We start from the raw sequence: 22,985 nt of genomic DNA on the forward strand, positions 1-22,985 counted from the left end.
TTGTGGGCGATACATGTTGTACTCAAAACCTACCTGCCCAGCCAGCCAGAATTACCTACCAATGTCCATATTGGATCCATAATCCACTAGACTGGGACCAGGCCAGATCATACAGGTTCATTCAGGGTTGATTTAAGGATACAGTCAATCACAGGTATATGGTGATCTCAGCTGTATGATTACAGGTCATTGTGGGATTGGGGAATGTGTGTGTGAAAGTTGATATGGACCCAGGAATATAGAAGACCTTGAATCAAATACAGCCACATTTAATTTATTCCAGTTCTGACTGCAGTCTTTTATTCATGCCAGAAATGGATGATAATTCATGTTTTAAACATAGTGTACACACATTAAATGATTTGCAGGTACTGGTTTAAAAAAATGAAATAGAGGATACCCACACACTTCTCAAAGCTCATGTTACAACCCAAAATGACACAGACATTTCACTTTTCTTTATTTCATGTGTTAGACTCATGGCACTCCATACCAGAGCAGCCAGTGACTGTTGGAAAAGAGATTACTTCAGAGATCTGTGTGTGCTGCTCAGCCTGTTATTTCTTATAAGCATGATACAACTGGTGATTCTTTGGCCTGGTGTTCATTACTTTGAAAGTGACAGTGCTGGGAAATACCCATAAACCATATTCAAACAATCCTCCTGACTGCTGTCTCATGGAGTGAACATTATTCAGCCAGTGTACTCTATAGTATGCTTTCTAGTAGTGGGCATATCTGTGTGAAACATCACTTAAAGGCTCTGGAGAGTGAGAAATCAGCCTCATGAGAGACGGGGCAGAACAACAAACAGACAAGACAGGAACGACAACATGCAACAGCAGGAATGTTTATTTAGTGCTGTTTGAGTTGATGCATTACAGGATAAGAGCTCTGGGGAGATTAATATCAGTTTCAATGTTTTACATGGCAAATAAAAAATAAATAAAACACTACATATTAGCTGAAAATGAATGCCTGGGGGTAGCATTCACAAGGACTACATAAAGAGAAACTTGACAGCCAAATATCAAAACTGAACTGCAATTTAAATTGGTTGAACTACAATTTATCTGGTTGAAATGCAGTACACTTTCTTACTGACAGTTTCTATATACAGCTCAAGAGTGTTAACATGACAAGCCTCAGTTCAGCTGGAAAACCGAGTCAAATCCACACTTCTGCCTCAAGGGGATAGTCAACACATGGCCACAACTCTGTTCAAGGCCACCTTGTGTACAACGATCTGGACCCAGAACTTACTCTCCCTGACCCCAGCACAGTACTCTCAATTCAAATGCTGACTACTGTACCAGTGCAATCCTTAGACAAAACATCTAGTTAGCAATAGAGTGAGCAGAATCTGGAACACAGTGTGGCAGGAGTCTTACAGAACAGGCACATAAAGACTGATAGAACTAAAACCCCCACAATCCACAGCCATCTGGGGGTTGAGATGCTAGGTGCATCTCTAGTCTAAAGTGGCTCCCTCGCCTTACAGATGAGGGGAAGGGCATGAGTAGAGGAAACCGCAATAGACTATTGAGACACACCCATAATGTCTGATATGTTCAAGTTACGTCTGGGGTGAGTTTTAGTGGTGCAACTTTCCTTATATGGTGCACTATTTTTGGTTTAGGGTGGCACTGCAGACGCAGACCAGGGGTAGACAATAGTGTCTAGTGGTTTATTTCTCTGTGGAGAAGGCTCTCTTCATGAGTGGTGGGGGGGTCTTCCCTGCATCATAGACTGATTCTGGCAGCGGGGAGCTGAGACAGCACCAGTCGGGGATACGGCCTGTCTGGTTGTAGTAGTCACGCGACACAGAACGACTACCCAGGATGTCTTGCAGTGCTCCAAAGATCGCTCCTACACGGGGAGAGGAAAGCAGGAGACACAGGGTTTTTCAAAGCTGGTGTATACCTACCTGCATTACCACCCCCAACTGATCCATACAGAGTCCAAGGACAAGGTTGGTTATCAGACTATTCTGTCTCTCACCTCCGAGCCATGCGGTGCAGTTGGGTTTGGCTGGAGGACTGTGCAGCCTGAAGCTCTTGGTGGCCAGGGCGTCGCGATACTTGGGTTTGTCCACCAAGAGGCGTATCTCAGCCAGAAGCCGGTGCAGGAAGCCAGGCAGCATGGCCGTGCCCCCGATAATGACCAGGTTTTCAGATAGCGCCTTTCGAGTGTCAATGGGACACTGAGGGGGTTCATCAGATAGAAACACATAAGTATGTATCAATCTTTTGTATTTTCTCAAATGTACTTTTCACAAGATTAACAGTAAACTGGGTTTAAACTCCCAAGCTGCTTAAGACTGTCTATGGGACAGAAATAAGGATTTAATAAGACCAAAAAAAAAAAAACATGTGATCAGAAGAAATGTATCAGTCATTCAGATTTATTTCATTTACTAAATCAGTTGTACTTGTTAAGTGGTTCACAGCAACCGGTGCCAAGCAGAGGCGACAGAGGCAAGAAAAAACTCCTTAAGCACTGGGTGGGATGAAACCTGTTCATCCACAGAAACCTATTTGTCCACAGTGCTGGTCTCTCAGGAGAGAAATCTCATTGACTGACCCTACACGGTAGAGAAGTGGACTGTTTACAAGCTTACTACACTGCCTGTCACACTTGTCCACAAAATACCAATGAGTGCTTATGGTACTGTGCTTACAGAGTGCAGCACAAGCACAAAGCATGCAAGAAGAGTCATGGAAGCTACTCTGCCTATTAAGATGAATGGTCTGTCATTGGTCTGATCCGACTCGTTGAGAAGTTGCCTAAACATCAGACTGTTCCCATGGATATCAGTCTGAAAAAAAATCTGGCAAAAATATGCAATGGCGTCTACAAAAAAGAATGTTGAATAAAATTATATTTACACTTACTTTACCAGCTGTACATGCTGTTGGTCATTTTGGCGGTAGGAGGTGGAGATGGGGTATCCACAGGAAATTGTTTACCCGACTTTCTACGGAACCAGTAGGTTCTTTCACTTGTATATCCAATATGCTGACGCATTGCACATGATGCACAATAGCCGAATGTAGTCAACCAAAGCACTTTTTTGTTGTTGCAATCAGCTGGAAGTGTTTGCCGTTCAGTTAGGCTCAACCATATTGTGCACATGTTTGTCACATGCGAATTGCATCAGTATTGAAAATAAAAACAGAAATACAAACGATATACAGACCAGCATACTGAAGGTCGGGTTGATAATACTACTCTGTGGATATTTTGTCTCGCATTCCTACCTGCAAAAGGACCAACTACACAGACAACCAGTAAAGTATCATTTTATTCAGCATTCTGGCTTGTAGAGGTCGTGAGAGGAAACTTTCCTGATACAAATGCTAGTTTCTGCCCAAAGTAGAATTCTATGCAATTCAACATCGGGTCTTCAGGCAAATTGAGAAGGAACCGAGACGATTTCACCTCAGTGAACTGGAGAGTCCCGGGAGGCTGGGACTGTTGCTATGGTAACCGGGTTAAAGTCTCTCCTCGTACGTGTTGGTGAAATGTGTTCGTCATTACAAAATGGAAAAAGGAATTATGAAATAGCTGACGATTTTAATTAGAATACGCAGATGTCTGATGAAAGGTCGTTGCGAACAAAACATCGTCCAGTAATTACTGACGAAGTAACATGAATTCCGTACCCATTTTGGCAGCATCTCATCTCTTGCGGTTTGAGCAGAAAGAAACCCCAGATTAATACATGGTATTTTTCAATTATGAAAACAAATGTTACCTTGACCAGAGTGTCAAGCACTAGAGTGGCCACACTCTTCTCCTCATTGTCCTGCTCAAACAGCATCTCCATCACCGAGTCCCTTCAAAACACAACAACCCACACGTCACTCAGAGTCCCTACGATACAGAACCAACACATCAATCAAGAGTCCCTGCAATAAGTTGGCAAAAAGACAGTCTTGATTTCAATTCAATTTGATAAACGTTTTTGTGGCCCCAAGGAGCAATTGTAGGTTCATTATCCGCCCCTGAGAAGAGCATACAGACAGACATGATGAAAACCTTGCAGAGACAACCCAGATTCAATAATAGAAGAAGGTGACCCAGATATTAAAGAGGAGACACAGAACCAAATATCTAGGTTTGAAATGTTCTGGACATGAATGAAATGGACACAGATTACATCAGTAAACACAACCCTTTGGCTGTGTTTTGTAATTGTATCACATTTCAGCTGAGAAGATATATATAAAAAACAGCTACCTGATTGTTCCCTTGATATGCAGAATCTTCTCCCCATCCAATGGGTAATCAACATCAGGGGGTGGTGTTGGTCGCTATAAGGTGGAAGAACATGGATGCAAGAGTCTCAAATGCACTGGACTATAATACTCACCAAACTAACTTTAACAAATGGCATTTACTGGAAGAACACAGCAATAGCTACTGCTTGAATATACCAGACAATGCAAATATAGAAATGACTGACTGCCCAGTTGGGGGTTAAAGGTCACTGACCTCAGCCGTGCCCTCTAGGTTAAACTTGGCCTCCTGGATCTTCAGGCCTCTCTTTAGGTCACTGACAAAACAGGTCCTGACTGGACAAGAAACAGCACAAACAAGAGGGTCTATGAGAGTATGCTACCGCCAACATACATGAATGGGGCGAAGATATCTTTTTAAAAATGAATTAGCTTTAGCTGCCTTTTGTAGCTAAATCCATTTACTTTAGCTGCTAAACTGGAATCCCAGCATTGTCTGTAATAAAGGCAATAAAAACAAGTGGTTTCAGTTTCTTTTGAACATACCCTTGATATCTTCCACAACTTCCTCTGGGATGGAGCCTGGGAACAAAATACAGGATGAAAAGTGAGATCTATTTACCAATGACCCACTTATCCTCCCTCACACTGAGCCCTTCCTTTCACGTCAATGGTTCTATTACTGTAATAAATGATTGTGTCTCATTGTAGTCAAATGGTGTGTGTCCGAGACAAGGAGAGGACACCAGAGGTGCACTCTTCGGTTGAGGAAGTATGGAGAAAGTAGATTATATCAAGTCTTGATAAGTTCAGAGCAGTTTACTTGTCCCAATTTTAATACATACTTTTTTTTGCTTCCCTTGGATACGTTTGCTACAGTTTAGTGTTAGCATTCACAACAGTCTCATGCCATTAATTACATAGTCAGTCATTTGACTGTAATAGTGCATTCAGTTGTGCCGTGGTACTGTAGTGGTGTGGTTCAGTAGTGCAGAGAGAGAGAGATGGTCTATAATATGCCTGTTTAAATTATTTATGCCCATCAGGCCTGCCTAGCCCTGCATCAGCAAGCTAGTGAGCTACTGCTGCTCTACATAGGAATTCACTCTCGGATCAGAAAAGAACAGTAATTCCAGGATACAGTACACAAGGAGAAAAATAACTCAAATAGGCCATGTGTGTGTGTGTGTGTGTATATATACATACACACATATATATAATTCAAAAAAGACGGAGCGGGTCCTTCCTTTCACATCAGGCTATAGCAACGACTTCTGAATACAAAATGTTGCATGATTGATTCACCCAGAGAGAGCAATTATAAATTCCTTCCTTCCTCTACATATAACAATAGAACACCAGCATCATTATGAAGCTAATTAGGAAAATCAATTAACAAGATTGCCAACAACAGCTATTCACAAAGCATGATATAGCCACAGCAAGAAAACAAGAGGATCCATGGGACGGCTGAGACAGTTTATACAATGACAAAGCACTGCTTGAGTTGTACGGTAAGTTACTTATGTTTTTGACAAGTAGGTTTCTGATGTCGGGGTCTTACCAATGACTGTAGGTAGACTCTGTCCAGTACTGGAGTCTGAGTCTACTGTACACTGTTCCACCAGGAGCCCATCCAACTCCCTGAGGGTTAGAACACACACAGCCACTTAGAACAAAGGGGGCAAGTACCCCTGAAAGCACACACATTGATACACTTGATTATGTCAGTAGTCAAGAAACTGGGGCTTGAAACACACAGCTCTCAAGAGGTGAACAAAAGGTTGTTTCCCTGAAGTTCAGTACGTGACACAAGCAAAGTAGCACACACGGCAACATCTTTACATAATTACACCATCTCAAACACATGCACACGACTTACTTATGAATGGCCTTGCCACCCAAAGGCAGGGCTTCCCAGGCTGACAGGATGGGGATGCACTCATACACAGGCAGCACCAGTGTCTCAGTGTAGCCACAGTCCATCACCAGGCCTGAGTTGATGCCCAGAGACATGATGGACATGAGGTGACTGGGAGCAAACAGCACTGAGGGCACCTGGGAAACACAGAGGCATCCTCCTAAACATCCATTGCCTGATCTGAAAATATAAAATCCATGCCCTTTGTGTTCCAACTACTGTCAGGTGTGAGCACTATGGAGATGGCTCCATCTAGCCTCCCTATTGGCTTAGGGGAGCATTGCATTCATCATTTAGCTTACACCCATCTAGTTTGGGTTAGGAGAAGGGGATAGCATTTTTGTACCAGGTAAAGTGGATCTACACATAAGAGGCTGAGTTTACAAAGGCAGCCCATTTCTGATATTTTTTCCAATAATTGGTTTTGACCAATCACATTAGATCTTTTCACATCAGATATTTTTCAGAGCTGATCTAATTGGTCAAAATAACAATTAGTGAAAAACAGAGATCATAATTGGGCTGCATGTGTAAATGCACCCATAGACATATATCATTAGTCCAGCTGGTCTCAGTACCTCAAACTGTTTGAAGAAGACTTTGGTGAGGGTTTCTCTGAAGTGGGAGGGACAGAGGATGGACTCGATGATCAGCACTCTCCTGTCACGGGGGTTCACCAGCAGATGCCTGGGCAGGACAGAAAGGTAGTAGACAGACATTCAATCATTAATTTTATTATGGCCTGGGGTGCATCTCCAAAATGTCTGACTCCCATGGTTGCTTTAATGTTATTGCCACTGATGTGTCAGTCATTACACACACTACTAGCTTTGTCAAAAGTTCCTTACCTGAAGTAGAGCGTGTGGATGAACTCCTTGAGGTTGGAGTAGAGTTCCTCTGTGTTGATGTTGTACTGAACCACTTTGATAGACTGTGAGAAAAGACACACCGACAGAAATGTTTATAGAGGAGTCTGTCCATTTCAATACTTTGAGTCGGTATTCCCATTGTAAAAGAGCCAACTTTGAGAAGAGCCAACTTTGTCAAATACTTTATTTACATAAGTATTCACACCCTTTGCTATGAGACTCGAAATTGAGCTCAGGTGCATCCTGTTTCCATTGATTATCCTTGAGATGTTTCTACAACATGGTGTCCACCTGTGGTAAATTCAATTGATTGGACATGATTTGAAAAGGCACACACACCTGTCTATATTAGGTCCCACAGTTGACAGTGCATGTCAGAGCAGAAACCAAGCCATAAGGTTGAAGGAATTGTCCGTAGAGCTTCGAGACAGGATTGTGTTGAGGCACAGACTTGGGGAAGGGTACCAAAAAATGTCTGCAGCATTGTAGGTCCTCAAGAACACAGTGTCCGCCATCATTCTTATATGAAAGAAGATAGTGGTTCCTAAGACTCTTCCTAGAGCCAAACTGAGCAATTGGGCGAGAAGGGCCTTAGGGAGGTGACCAAGAACCCTGACAGCGTTCTAGAGTTCCTCTGTGGAGATGGGAGAAGCTTCCTGGAGGACAACCATCTCTGCAGCACTCCACCAATCAGGCCTTTATGGTTGAGTAGCCAGACGGAAGCCACTAGTCAGTAAAAGGCACATGACAGCCTGCTTGGAGTTTGCCAAAAGGCACCTAAAGACTGACCATGAGAAACAAGATTCTCTGGTCTGACGAAAACAACAAATTCTTTGGCATGAATGCCAAGTATCACATCTGGAGGAAACCTGGCACTATCCCTACAGTGAAGCATGGTGGTTGCAGCATCCTGCTGTGGGGATGTTTTTCAGCAGCAGGGACTGGGAGACTAGTCAGGATCGAGGAAAAGATTAACAGAGCAAAGTACAGAGAGATCCTTGATGAAAACCTGCTCAGGACCTCAGACTGGAGGCGACGGTTCCAACAGGACAACGATCCTAAGCACACAGCCGAGACAACACAGGAGTGGCTTCGGGACAAGTCTCCGAATGTCCTTGAGTGGCCCAGCCAGAGCCCGGACTTGAAACAAATTAGCAATCATTTCTAAAAACGTTTTGCTTTGTCATTATGGATGATTGATTGAGGAAAATAAACAATTTAATACATTTTAGAATAAGGCTGTAACGTAACAGTGCGAAATTATGGGGACCCAGTGTCCAAGTAGGCAACAGTTATGTGTGTGCAAACATTTAATCACAGGTAAGACATTCAACTTGTGTAGTAAGGTCTAACTCCACTTACTACTTGTAGCATTATAGCCGGTTTGTTTGGGTTGTTGGTCTTGGCTATCTTAATGATGTTCTGATTGGTAGCTAGCTAACATTCAAGTGGCTAATCTACATGAAAAGAGGCATGAGGGAAGCCCTACAATATTAGGTTTTTCTAAGTAGTGAGAATACTTTTCAACATTGCCTGCCACCAAGAAATCTTTAGACATGTTGTACTTTTCTTTAATGTAGTTTTGTAATGGACTTAAACAAGCAGACAATAAGAAAATGTTGCTTGAAAAATGTCAAGTTTTTGCTATGAGCCAATGGGGTAATCAAGGTAACCATGGGTTGTTTTACCCACAGGCAGCACTGATGCGCGTAACGATGGTGACAGGAGGTGTGCGTAATGATTAGCAGCCTGGCGACCTCAAGCGCAAGAAAGGGGGAGCGCGAGCAGACGTGACAGTTTGTCCAGTCTGTGGCTTCAGGTTCATGCAATGGTGCTTGGAGAGCAGGCCAGCAGCGGAGAATATCCTCTCTACACTGGCAAAGCCACTGGGGATGCTAAACACCCCTTTGGCCACTCTTGCCAGGTAGAGATGCAGACTTATTTTTATTTGTCTATAGGCAGGCCTAAAGGTTTTTAGGCAAAATAATCCAATCAAAACGGAGAGCTCCTTGAACGTGGGAATATTCCAGGCCTATTGGGATCAAAATCAATGATGGCCTATTGTATACAGATAACAGAACAAAAATGAACGAAACTTTTAAGAGATCAGATTTTCTGTTTATTAATAATTTGCTATAATGACAGTTATCTACAGCAGCACAGAAGTAGACTAAAAATGCATGCTGGGCTGGGCATGGCATGAGCTAGTGAAGTGAGCGCTACTGGGGCAAAATTGGAGCGGGTGAGAAGGCCGACGCTCAGCTTTTGGGAATCTTGTGCCGCGCTCCAATCAAATTGGGATCGCTCTGCTCCGCTCACATATTCTGGACCATACTGCCTGTCCAAAGTTAAAATGGAACTGACAGCATTTTAGCAACATTAAATCTTATTAAAATCTGTAATTCAAGGCAGCATGACACCTTAAAAAAAATTTAATAAAAAAAAGATTCTGACAAGCGACCGCTTAGATATGCCCGTTTTAGGAATGTTTGGGAATGATGTATTAGGCATTTGTGAAAGCAGCCATGCGTTTGGACAATTAATAGACCCTGCACTAAATTAAAACATCCGTCTCGTCCAGGACCAGACTCTACGCAGACTGGTGCACCATAGGCAGTCAAAGCTACAGTAGGCCTTTACGCAAAAGTCATTTGCCACACAAGCCTGCCATCATTCACTTCGAACTGGATGTTTGCAGGCAGTTCTAACAGCGCGACTTCAGATCAGTAGAATGCATTCGCCAAAAGCCACAATGCACCCAAATGGTTTTCTGCAAGTATGTAAATACCACAGGAGTTCTATTACATTTGGAAACTTTACAGTCCTATTGATCAAACAACCATGAAAATGTAGGCTCTCTCCCTCAGTTATGCACACCAACAACTAATGCTAGCCAGAGCAAGATGAGCTAAAATCTATCGAAGGCACATTAAATAAACCCTCTCAACTTTTACTGCTAGTTGGCCGTGAAAATTGCACTGATAAACGATGGGGAATTGCAGCCTACTCGTCCTTCTGCAGCTGCCTTGTCCCAACCAAGCACACAAGTTAATTGGCTAAAGTTGGCTATCTACTACTTCCAGACGCAAATGAGAGAACGCCACACTGACCATTTTACTCGCCCTAGCAGAGCTGATGACAGTGTTTTCATGTTAGGCTGAGAGAGGGTCTCATGTCAGATGATGTGGAAACAATATGGCAACAGGTTCATGTGCCTCACCTAAAGCCTATTCTCGTAGGAAGTTGCTATAGAGTGCTATAAAGTGCTACAAGTCAGTATTTGGACTTGGTGTGTGAAATGTTGGATAATGTTTGTGATATCATAAGAGAGGTATATTTTCTGGGTGTCCTAAATATTGACTGGTTGTCATCAAGCTGTCCACTCAAAAATAATCTCCAATCGCTAACCAGACTGCAATCTGGTTCAAGTCATCAATCAACCTACCTAAATCATCCATGTGCATTGATCAGGTCTTTACTAATGTTGCAGAAATCTGCTCTAAAGTTGTATCCACACCCATCGGATGTAGTGATCATAATATAATAGCCATATCTAAAAAACAAAGTTCCAAAGACGAGACCTAAAATTGTGTATAAACAATTATACAAGAGGATTTTCAATGATTCCTATGTGGAAGATGTGAAATATATTTGTTGGTCTGATTTGTGTAATGAGGAACATTTGGACACTGCACTTGAAGAATTTATGAAACTGCTTCTTCTGGTTACTGATAGGCTCCCATCAACAAACTGACTGTTAGAACTGCCAAATCCTCATGGATAGATGATGAATTGAAAAACTGTATGGCGGAGAGGGATGAGGCAAAGGGAATAGCAGATAAGTCTGACAACACAGCAGACTTGAAAACATACGTGATTTCTCAATTTACTGTAACTAAATTAAACAAAAATAAACTATACTATGGAACACAGATAAATGATATAAAGTATGATAGTAAGAAGCTCTGGAGTACTGTAAATTAAATTCAAGGCAAAAAAAGCAAACAACTGCATCCTGCATTGAGGCAGATCAAATCAAATGTATTTATATAGCCCTTCGTACATCAGCTGATATCTCAAAGTGCTGTACAGAAACCCAGTCTAAAACCCCAAACAGAAAGCAATGCAGGTGTTGAAGCACAAGCAGATGGCTTGTTCATAACAAAACCCTTTAATCACTTTAATAACTTTTTTGTTGACAATATTAGTATGACATTCAAACAACAAATGCTGAGCCTTCATTTCATGCATAATGGACCAAATAATGAAAGACAAGCACTGTAGTTTGGAGTTCCACAATGTGGGTGTGGAAGAGGTGAAAAATTGTTGCTATATATAAATAAGGACAAACCACCTGGTACCGACAACCTGGATGGTAAATTGCTGAGGTTGGTAGCGGAATACATTGGGACTCCTGTTTGCCACATCTTCAATTTAAGCCTAAAAGAAGTGTGTGCCCTTGAATAGCAGAGCACCCTTTAATGGTTAATGGAACTGACACAAATGACTGATTTCCTGAAAGAAATTGATAGTAAGAATGTTGTGGGAGCTGTTTTGTTAGACTACAGTGCAGCTTTTGATGTCATTGATAATAACCTATTGCTGACTTTTTTTTTTGCTGTTATGGATTTGGATCCTCTACCTATGCGAGTGTAGCGAAATGCTTGTGCTTCTAGTTCCGACAATGCAGTAATAACAAGTAATCTAACTAACAATTCCAAAACTACTGTCTTGTACACAGTGTAAGGGGATAAAGAATATGTACATAAGGATATATGAATGAGTGATGGTACAGAGCAGCATAGGCAAGATACAGTAGATGGTATCGAGTACAGTATGTACAAATGAGATGAGTATGTAAACAAAGTGGCATAGTTTAAAGTGGCTAGTGATATATGTATTACATAAGGATACAGTCGATGATATAGAGTACAGTATATACGTATGCATATGAGATGAATAATGTAGGGTAAGTAACATTATATAAGGTAGCATTGTTTAAAGTGGCTAGTGATATATTTACATCATTTCCCATCAATTCCCATTATTAAAGTGGCTGGAGTTGAGTCAGTGTCAGTGTGTTGGCAGCAGCCACTCAGTGTTAGTGGTGGCTGTTTAACAGTCTGATGGCCTTGAGATAGAAGCTGTTTTTCAGTCTCTCGGTCCCAGCTTTGATGCACCTGTACTGACCTCGCCTTCTGGATGATAGCGGGGTGAACAGGCAGTGGCTCGGGTGGTTGATGTCCTTGATGATCTTTATGGCCTTCCTGTGACATCGGGTGGTGTAGGTGTCCTGGAGGGCAGGTAGTTTGCCCCCGGTGATGCGTTGTGCAGACCTCACTACCCTCTGGAGAGCCTTACGGTTGAGGGCGGTGCAGTTGCCATACCAGGCGGTGATACAGCCCGCCAGGATGCTCTCGATTGTGCATCTGTAGAAGTTTGTGAGTGCTTTTGGTGACAAGCCGAATTTCTTCAGCCTCCTGAGGTTGAAGAGGCGCTGCTGCGCCTTCTTCACGATGCTGTCTGTGTGAGTGGACCAATTCAGTTTGTCTGTGATGTGTATGCCGAGGAACTTAAAACTTGCTACCCTCTCCACTACTGTTCCATCGATGTGGATAGGGGGGTGTTCCCTCTGCTGTTTCCTGAAGTCCACAATCATCTCCTTAGTTTTGTTGACGTTGAGTGTGAGGTTATTTTCCTGACACCACACTCCGAGGGCCCTCACCTCCTCCCTGTAGGCCGTCTCGTCGTTGTTGGTAATCAAGCCTACCACTGTTGTGTCGTCCGCAAACTTGATGATTGAGTTGGAGGCGTGCGTGGCCACGCAGTCGTGGGTGAACAGGGAGTACAGGAGAGGGCTCAGAACGCACCCTTGTGGGGCCCCAGTGTTGAGGATCAGCGGGGAGGAGATGTTGTTGCCTACCCTCACCACCTGGGGGCGGCCCGTCAGGAAGTCCAGTACCCAGTTGCACAGGGCGGGGTCGAGACCCAGGGTCTCGAGCTTGATGACGAGCTTGGAGGGTACTATGGTGTTGAATGCCGAGCTGTAGTCGATGAACAGCATTCTCACATAGGTATTCCTCTTGTCCAGATGGGTTAGGGCAGTGTGCAGTGTGGTTGAGATTGCATCGTCTGTGGACCTATTTGGGCGGTAAGCAAATTGGAGTGGGTCTAGGGTGTCAGGTAGGGTGGAGGTGATATGGTCCTTGACTAGTCTCTCAAAGCACTTCATGATGACGGATGTGAGTGCTACGGGGCGGTAGTCGTTTAGCTCAGTTACCTTAGCTTTCTTGGGAACAGGAACAATGGTGGCCCTCTTATTATGGATTGAGAGTTACCTATCTATCTATCTATCTATCTAGGGGTTTTCGTGAACAGAAGCCTCTCTCATGCAAATTCAGTTGAATGTGTGTACCGCAGGGCAGCCGGATAGGACCATTATTGTTTTCTGTTTTTACAAATGACCTTCCACTGACCTTGAATAAAGCCTGTATGTCTATGTACGCTGACGACTCAACAGTATACGCATTGGCTGCAAAAGTAAAATGAATAACTGAGATACTTAACATAGAGCTTCAGTCAGTTTTAGAATGGGTAACTAGCAATAGGCTGGTGCTAAATATTTTAACTAAAAGCATCATTTTTGTGACAAATCACTCGCTCAACGCTAAACCTTGTTTAGATCTATTATTGAAAAAAATGGCTATTGAGCAAGTTGAGGAGACTAAACTGTAACCCTAGATAGCAAGCTGTCATGGTAAAAACATAGACTCAAATGGTAGCTAAAACGGGAAGAGGTCTGTCCATGATAGGGCGTTGCTCAGTCGACCAGACAGGTCCTACAGGATCTAGCTTTGTCGTAACTGGACTACTGCCCAGCTGTGTGGTCATGTGAGGCAAAGTAGGACATAGGTCAATTGCAGTTGGTCTAGAACAGTGGTTCCCAAACCTTTTATAGTCCCGTACCCCTTCAAATATTCAACCTCCAGCTGCGTACCCCCTCTAGCATCAGGGTCACCGCACTCTCAAATGTTGTTTTTTGCCATCATTGTAAGCCTGCCACACACACACTATACGATACATTTATTAAACATAAGAATGAGTGTGAGTTTGTCACAACCCGGCTCGTGGGAAATGACAAAGAGCTCTTATAGGACCAGGGCACAAATAATAATAATAATCAATAATTTTGCTCTATATTTATCCAGCCTACATATAAAACCTTATTTGTTCATCAAAAATTGTGAATAATTCACCACAGATTAATGAGAAGGGTGTGCTTGAAAGGATGCACATAACTCTGTATTGGAGAGAGTCTCTGTCTTAAATCATTTTTCACACACAGTCTGTGCATGTATTTAGTTTTCATGCTTATGAGGGCTGAGAATCCACTCTCATATAGGTACATGGTTGCAAAGGGCATCAGTGTCTTAACAGCCACTTGCCAAGGCAGGATACTCTAATCGCAGTCCAATCCAGAAATCTGGCAGTGGCTTCTGATTAAATTAAATTTTCACAGAACCATTTGTTGCAATTTTGATGAGGCTCTCTTGTTCAGATATCAATAAGTGGACTGGAGGCAGGGCATGATAGGGATAACGAATCCAGTTGTTTGTGTCATCCGATTCGGGAAAGTACCTGGCTCATTCCAAGATGGCGTAGCAGTCAGACGTCTTTGTCTTTGTCCTGTCGTGTCCCTTGTGTATATCTTTTTCTTCGCATATCTTTTAGAAATATTTTCCTAAACCTCAACTTCTAAATACTCTCCTGCAACCCACCTCACCCAATGTGGCATGGATCTGTTTTTTTTTCTGAAGTATTTCTATTTACTTCGGATCTGGAATCCCTCAACTGAAGCTAGCCAGCAAACTACCTACCAGCTATCAGTCAGAAAACCACTGCTAGCGGTCATCAGCTAACCTTTAGCTCAGAAAGCTCTCGCCAGTTCATACAAAATGACTCAAACCAGAGCATAACGGACCTATTTTTTTCTCTCCATATCCCCGGATTCCTACTTCAAACTCTGAACATTTTCATTTGGATCTTTGCAACTAGCTAACCTCAATCCCAGGTAACTACTCCTGGCTAGCGTTTCCATCCCGGAGCAAGCACCAATTAGCCTGAAGCTAGCCCGGCTAGGGCTCCTGGGCTACCACCGAAGCCAACTCCTGGTCTACAATATCCGGACCCCTTCTACTGCCAGTACGGGGCATGGAACCCCGCCGATCCTCTACGACTGGAATACCGACATAATCTGCCCGAGGATTCCAACAGGCCTCCCAGGCGCGACGTCCGCTGAAGGCCCATTCTGCTATCTGCGGCCAGCTAGCTACCTAGAGCTACTTGGAACCCTACTAATCCACGACTGGTCTATCAACGTCACCGCACGAAGAGGCAAAAACAGACTTACCTCCATCGCAATGTGCCCCAAAGGCCATTCTGCTAACTTGCTAGCCCCGGTCTGCTAACTGCTAGCTTGCTAGCCCTGGTCTGCTAACTGCTAGCTTGCTAGCCCCGGTCTGGCAACTGCTAGCTTTTTAGTCCCGGACTACTAACTGATAGCATGTTAGCCCCGGCCTGCTAACTGTCTGAATCGCCGTGTCCCCAGCCAGCCCAACCAGTCACTGGACCCAAATGATCACTTGGCTACGCATGCCTCTCTCTAATATCAATATGCATCGTCCATTACTGTCCTGGTTAGTGATTACTGTCTTATTTCACTGTAGAGCCTCTAGCCCTGCTCAATATGCCTTAACCAACCATGTTGTTCCTCCTCCTACATATGCGATGACATCACCTGGTTTAAACATCTCTAGAGACTATAACTCTCTCATCATTACTCAATGCCTAGGTTCACCTCCACTGTACTCACATCCAACCTTACCTTTGTCTGTACACTATGCCTTGAATCTATGCTATCGTGCCCAGAAACCTGCTCCTTTAACTCTCTGTTCCGAATGTGCTAGACGGCCAGATCGTATAGCCTTTAGCCGTACCCTTATCCTACTTCTCCTCTGGTGATGTAGAGGTTAATCCAGGTCCTGCAGTGCCTAGCTCCACTCCCACGCCACAGGTGCTCTCATTTATTGACTTCTGTAACCGCAAAAGCCTTGGTTTCATGCATGTTAACATTAGAAGCCTATTCCCTAAGTTTGTTTTACTCACTGCTTTAGCACACTCTGCCAACCCGGATGTCTTAGGCGTGTCTGAATCCTGGCATAGGAAAACCACCAAAAACCCTGAAATTTCCATCCCTAACTATAACATTTTCCGCCAAGATAGAGCTGCCAAAGGGGGTGGTATTGCAATTTACTGCAAAGACAGCCTGCAGAGTTCTGTCTTACTATCCAGGTCTGTATCCAAACAATTCGAGCTTCTACTTCTAAAAATTCACCTTTCCAGAAACAAGTCTCTCACCATTGTCGCTTGCCATGGACAACCCTCTGCCCCCAGCTGTGCCTCGACACCATATGTGAATTGATTGCCCCCCCATCTGTCTTCTGTGCTCGTGCTACTAGGTGACCTAAACTGGGACATGCTTAACACCCCGGACATCCTACAATCTAAGCTTGATGCCCTCAATCTCACACAAATGATCAATGAACCTACCAGGTACAACCCCAAATCCGTAAACACGGGCACCCACATAGAGATCATCCTAACTAACACGCCCTCCAAATACACCTCTGCTGTTTTCAATCAAGATCTCAGCGATCACTGCCTCATTGCCTGCATCAGTAATGGGTCTGCAATCAAATGACCACCCCTCATCACTGTCAAACGCTCCCTAAAACACTTCTGCGAGCAGGCCATTCTAAATCGACCTGGCTGGGGTATCCTGGAATGACATTGCCCTCATCTCGTCAGTAGAGGATGCCTGGTTATTCTTTAAAAGTGCCTTCCTCACCATCTTAAATAAGCATGCCCCATTCAAAAAAATTAGAACTAGGAATAGATATAGTCCTTGGTTCACTCCAGACCTGTCTGCCCTGGAACAGCACAAAAACATCCTGTGGCGTTCTGCATTAGCATCGAATAGCCCCCGTGATATGCAACTTTTCAGGGAAGTTAGGAACAAATATACACAGGCAGTTAGGAAAAGTAAGGATAGCTTTTTCAAACAAAAATTTGCGTCTTGTAGTACAAACTCAAAAAAGTTCTGGGACACTGTAAAGTCCATGGAGAATAAGAGCACCTACCTGCCCACTGCTCTGAGGCTAGGAAACACTGTTACCACTGATAAATCCACTATAATTGAGAATTTCAATAAGTATTTCTCTACGGCTGGCCATGCTTTCCACCTGGCTGGCCACCTTGCTACCCCTACCCCTATCCCGGTCAACTGATGTTCTGAAAGAGCTGCAAAATCTGGACCCCTACAAATCAGCCGGGCTAGACAATCTGAATCCTCTCTTTCTAAAATTATCTGCCGAAATTGTTGGAACTTAGCCTGTTCAACCTCTCTGAGATTCCCAAAGATTGGAAAGCTGCCGCGGTCATCCCCCTCTTCAAAGGGGGTGACACTCTAGACCCAAACTGCTACAGACCTATATCTATCCTACCCTGTCTTTCTAAGGTCTTCGAAAGCCAAGTCAACAAACAGATTACCGACCATTTCGAATCCCACCGTACCTTCTCCGCTATGCAATCTGGTTTCTGAGCTGGTCATGGGTGCACCTCAGCCACGCTCAAGGTCCTAAACGATATCATAACCGCCATCGATAAGAGACACTACTGTGCAGCCATATTCATCAACCTGGCCAAGGCTTTCGACTCTGTCAATCACCACATTCTTATTGGCAGACACGACAGCCTTGGTTTCTCAAATGATTGCCTTGCGTGGTTTACCAACTACTTCTCTGATAGAGTTCAGTGTGTCAAATCGGAGGGCCTGTTGTCCGGACCTCTGGCAGTCTCTATGGGGGTGCCACAGGGTTCAATTCTCAGGCCGACTCGCTTCTCTGTATACATCAATGATGTCGCTCTTGCTGCTGGTGATTCTCTGATCCACCTCTATGCAGACGACACCATTCTGTATACTTCTGGCCCCTTTGGACACTGTGTTAACTAACCTCTACACAAGCTTCAATGCCATTACAACTCTCCTTCCGTGGCCTCCAACTGCTCTTAAATGCAAGTAAAACTAAATTCATGCTATTCAATCGATCACTGCCCGCACCTGCCCGCCCGTCCAGCATCACTATTCTGACTTAGAATAAATGGACAACTACAAATACAAAGGTGTCTGGTTAGACTGTAAACTCTCCTTCCAGACTCACATTAAGCATCTCCAATCCAAAATTAAATCTAGAATCGGCTTCCTATATCGCAACAAAGCATCCTTCACTCATGCTGCCAAACATACCCTCGTAGAACTGACCATCCTACCGAGCCTCGACTTCGGCGATGTCATCTATAAAATAGCCTCCAACACTCTACTCAACAAATTGGATGCAGTCTATCACAGTGCCATCCATTTTGTCACCAAAGCCCCATATACTACCCACCACTGCGACCTGTACGCTCTCGTTGGTTGGCCCTCGTGTCATACTCGTCGCCAAACCCATTGGCTCCAGGTAATCTACAAGTCTCTGCTAGGTAAAGCCCCGTCTTATCTCAGCTCACTGGTCACCATAGCAGCACCCACTCGTAGCACGTGCTCCAGCAGGTATATCTCACTGGTCACCCCCAAAGCCAATTCCTCCTTTGGTCGCCTTTCCTTACAGTTCTCTGCTGCCATTGACTGAAACGAACTGCAAAAATCACTGAAGCTGGAGACTCATATCTCCCTCACTAGCTTTAAGCACCAGCTGTCAGAGCAGCTCACAGATCACTGCACCTGTACATAGCCCCATCTGTAAACAGCCCATCTATCTACCTCATCCCCATACAGTATTTATTTATCTTGCTCCTTTGCACCCCAGTATCTCTACTTGCACATGCATCTTCTGCACATCTACCATTCCAGTGTTTAATTGCTATATTGTAATTACTTTGCCACCATGGCCTATTCATTGCCTTAGCTCCCTTATCTTACCTCATTTGCACTCACTGTATATAGACTTTTTGTTTTATTTTTTCTACTGTATGTTTTGTTTATTCCATGTGTAACTCTGTGTTGTTGTATGTGTCAAATTGCTATGCTTTATCTTGGCCAGGTCGCAGTTGCAAATGAGAACTTGTTCTCAACTAGCCTACCTGGTTAAATAAAGGTGAAATAAAAATAAAAAATAGTAATTGGGCACCCAACTCACTCAGGTGCTTCGCTATATCACATTTGACATTGTCTGTAAGCTTGAGTTCATTTGCACACAAAAAATATATACAATGATGGAAAGACCTGTGTGTTGTCCTTCTTAATGCATACAGAAGAGCTCCTCAATTTTGTCCCACACATTGAATATAGTTTGGGAGAGTCCCTGTAATCCTAGATTCAGATCATTCAGGCGAGAAAAAACATCACCCAGATAGGCCAGTCGTGTGAGAAACTCGTCATCATGCAAGCGGTCAGACAAGTGAAAATTATGGTCAGTAAAGATAACTTTAAGCTCGTCTCTCAATAAAAATAAAAAAAACGTGTCAATACTTTGCCCCTTGATAACCAGTGTCTGTATGTTGTAAAAGGGTTACATGGTCGCTGTCCACATCATTGCATAGTGCAGAAAATACACAAGTTCAGGGGCCTTGCTTTAACAAAGTTAACCATTTTCACTGTAGTGACCAAAACGTTTTTCAAGCTGTCAGGCATTCCCATGGCAGCAAGAGCTTCTCGGTGGATGCTGCAGTGTACCCAAGTGGCGTCGGGAGCAACTGCTTGCATGCACGTTACCACTCCACTACGTCTCCCTGTCATGGCTTTTGCGCCATCAGTACAGATACCAGCACATCTTTACCACCAAAGTCCATCTGGTGTCACAAAGCTGTCCAGTACTTTAAAAATATCCTCTCCTGTTGTCCTGACTTCCAGTGGTTTGCAGAAGCGGATATCTTCCTTAATTGACCCCCCCATAAACGTAACAGACATATACCAGGAGCTGTGCCAGGCCTGCTACGTCCGTTGACTCATCCAGCTGTAACGCATAGAATTCACTGGCTTGTATGCAAAGCAGTAATCGTTTCAAAACATCTCCTGCCATGTCACTGATGCGTCATGAAACAGTGTTGTTTGATGAAGGCATTCATTTTTTGGGCCTTTTCCCCCAGCCATATCCGCAGCAGCATGGATAATTAAGTCCTCCACAATAGTATGGGACTTGACTGTCCTAGCCACTCGGTAGCTCACCATATAAGACGCTTCTAGCCCCTTCTTATTAATGGTATCTGTTGCTTTTATACATGTCTTAGTACTCGAAAGTCATCTTAATTCTTGCTAAAAAAATCCTGTGGCCAATTTTCCAAATTGGCATGTTTTGTTTCTAAATGTCTGCACAAGTGTGAATGTTTCATCAAGTTCTGAGATAGTACTTTTGCACATATAACACACTGTGGCTGAGGAAAGGCACTACTCCCAATATAAATGAACCCCAAATCAATATAGTTCTCATCATATTTGCGCCTCTTCGATGGTCCATCCCTGTCTTTTATTTTGCTGCTTTCCCAGGTAAGGGGGCAGTAGCTCTTCGGCTACATCAGATTCACAACTGTCAGTGTCCATGCTAGCTGGGCTAACAACAAATATAGAATTACTGATGCTAGCATTGGATGTGCCAATTTGTGTCGTCGACATGTGCAGTACTGCTGGTAATAGCAGTACTTAAAAAAAATAAAACATTTATCAATTTTCGAGCAAACGGAATGAGCAGCAGCTACATTTGTCTACATACGGACCGTTAGCGGAATTTCCGCGAGAGAGTAACGGTTGAGGTGATTGGATGTTAATTATTTGACTAGGCTACCTGTATTTGACATTGTGTTGTTATTTCGCTGAACACTAGATGGTTTAATTTTCTTTTTGGCAGTGAAATGAGGCTACTTAGGTGAGAAAAAAAACTCACCCAAATGTATAGCCCCATTGGAAATTATAAATGTACTGTATGAAAATGTGGGGGAAAAAAGTAATATATATATATATATATATATATATATTAGCAATAAAACCAGTTAAAAAAAACTGATAAAATAGCACCTTACTGCACAAAGGGGACTGTGAAGAGACACATCCATTTTATATATATATTGTATTGTGACTTGCACTGTACTATGTATTAGACCTAGATATTGTGTGTATGTATGTAGGCTATGTAACATTTTAAATGTATGTATTTCAGTCCTTGACTAATAATGTTCCCTACTATGTATTATGTCATGTTTCATGTGTACCCCAGGAAGAGTAGCTGTTGCAAAAGCATCAGCTATGGGGACCCAGCGTTCGTGACTCAGCAGATGTTGCATGTTTGTAAATTAAACAGCTATTCTGCGCTCTGGCACACAGGTGAGAGTGCTCTGAAATTGGAGTAGCTAGCCAGAGTGAATTTGTGAACGCAAGAGATATGATAACTGTATAATACAGTCGTTCAGGTTCTTGCTAGCTAACAAAATGACACCTGCATCTCTAGCTGTGTATAGCCACCGAAAAACAATGAGTGTGAGAAGTCACTCACCCACCCCTCCAATGACATAATATCATAATTTGCCATTATACTGATCATTGCCATTGCTAGTTTGATTGTATTGACATTCCCAGTCTTAGTTACATTAGCCCATTTTTGTCAAAAATATTGAGTAATTGAAACAGAATCAGTGCACTCTGGGTGGAGGCAGCAAACAATGTACAAGGCCAGCTGGGATTGACAACCTGATAACCGGACCACCAAGTAATGTATTGGTGAATTATATTAATCATGCACTGAACTGCGTCCATCTAATCTATTCTGCCAACAATGCCTCAGTGTTCGTCATGGAAAAACCTTTTATAAAGTTGGTTTTGTAGCATAATCTGTGAATTTGATATATTTGACTGATATTATGATTGTCTGTTTGTTTCATATCTGAAAAGTAGTTAAAACGCTGTCAGTTCCACTTTAAAGAGTAGTGAGAGTAGTGTCATTATTTCTCTCTCTCACACACACACACACACACACACACACACACACACACACACACACACACACACACACACACACACACACACACACACACACACACACACACACACACACACACACACACACAGAGAGAAGAGACAGTCGATTTCAATAATGCCTGTCCATAAATTAAAGATCACTTGTCATTCATTAATTCGCTCACTAACTCACTCACCTGCTGTTGTCCCGGCTTCTGTATCTCACTAGGAATGATGAACCTGGGCCCCGTTTCTCCAGCAAAGCCACACCTGCATCATCATACAAAACCATTTAGTTTGTGATGAGTGAAATCATTGACACTTGTCAGACAGTACTCAATGCCAATAAATGTATATTTAATGAGTAAAGGGCCTTAGTGTGTCCCAATGTGTGTCTGATTCTCATATGATCTTCCCCAGCCCAGGAACTAGACTACTGCTGTTCCATAAATCGCTAGCTAGCTAACATTAGCCATCTAGCTTTCGTTAATATCGCTAGCCCTTATTCAGAAAAACAAATATTTAACACATTGTGACCAACTATAACGTGCTTTAAACATTGGATAGTCGGTTTATATTTGCTTAAATCTCTGATGTTCAGTACTTAACATGTGTGACTGGTAGAGGCCAATGTTGTTAGCATGTAAACGTTAGCTCTGCTAGCTAACGACATATCTAGCTAGTTAAATACTCACTTTGTGTAGGCTGCTCCTAAATCAATGACGACTGCAGTTTTTTCCCCTCCACTCCCCAACCCTTCAAACAAGGGCATTTTATATTTTATATTTACTTAATCGTTTCCAATATACAACATGCAAACGCAAATAAATTATTTCCTGCTGGGTTTGGCAGGGTCCTTTCTTTCAGTTTGAGGAATAACGTCTGGGGAACTC

General features: G+C 43.1%; 1 protein-coding gene across 1 annotated transcript; it reads right to left on the reverse strand.

The window, feature by feature from the left end:
* Positions 1 to 834: 834 nt before the first annotated feature.
* Positions 835 to 22,976, reverse strand: LOC139407304 (actin-related protein 10-like). Its single transcript, XM_071150978.1, has 12 exons — positions 22,788 to 22,976; positions 22,290 to 22,362; positions 7,011 to 7,093; positions 6,741 to 6,849; positions 6,124 to 6,299; positions 5,806 to 5,885; positions 4,788 to 4,823; positions 4,498 to 4,577; positions 4,243 to 4,316; positions 3,758 to 3,839; positions 2,002 to 2,203; positions 835 to 1,869 (listed from the first exon to the last, which is right to left on the reverse strand). Exons 1-12 carry the CDS (start codon positions 22,862 to 22,864, stop codon positions 1,688 to 1,690), a joined length of 1,254 nt encoding a protein of 417 aa, XP_071007079.1. The 5' UTR covers positions 22,865 to 22,976; the 3' UTR covers positions 835 to 1,687.
* Positions 22,977 to 22,985: the final 9 nt, after the last annotated feature.

The sequence above is a fragment of the Oncorhynchus clarkii genome, chromosome 4 (genome assembly GCF_045791955.1).
Source record: "Oncorhynchus clarkii lewisi isolate Uvic-CL-2024 chromosome 4, UVic_Ocla_1.0, whole genome shotgun sequence".
NCBI classification, from domain to species: domain Eukaryota; kingdom Metazoa; phylum Chordata; class Actinopteri; order Salmoniformes; family Salmonidae; genus Oncorhynchus; species Oncorhynchus clarkii.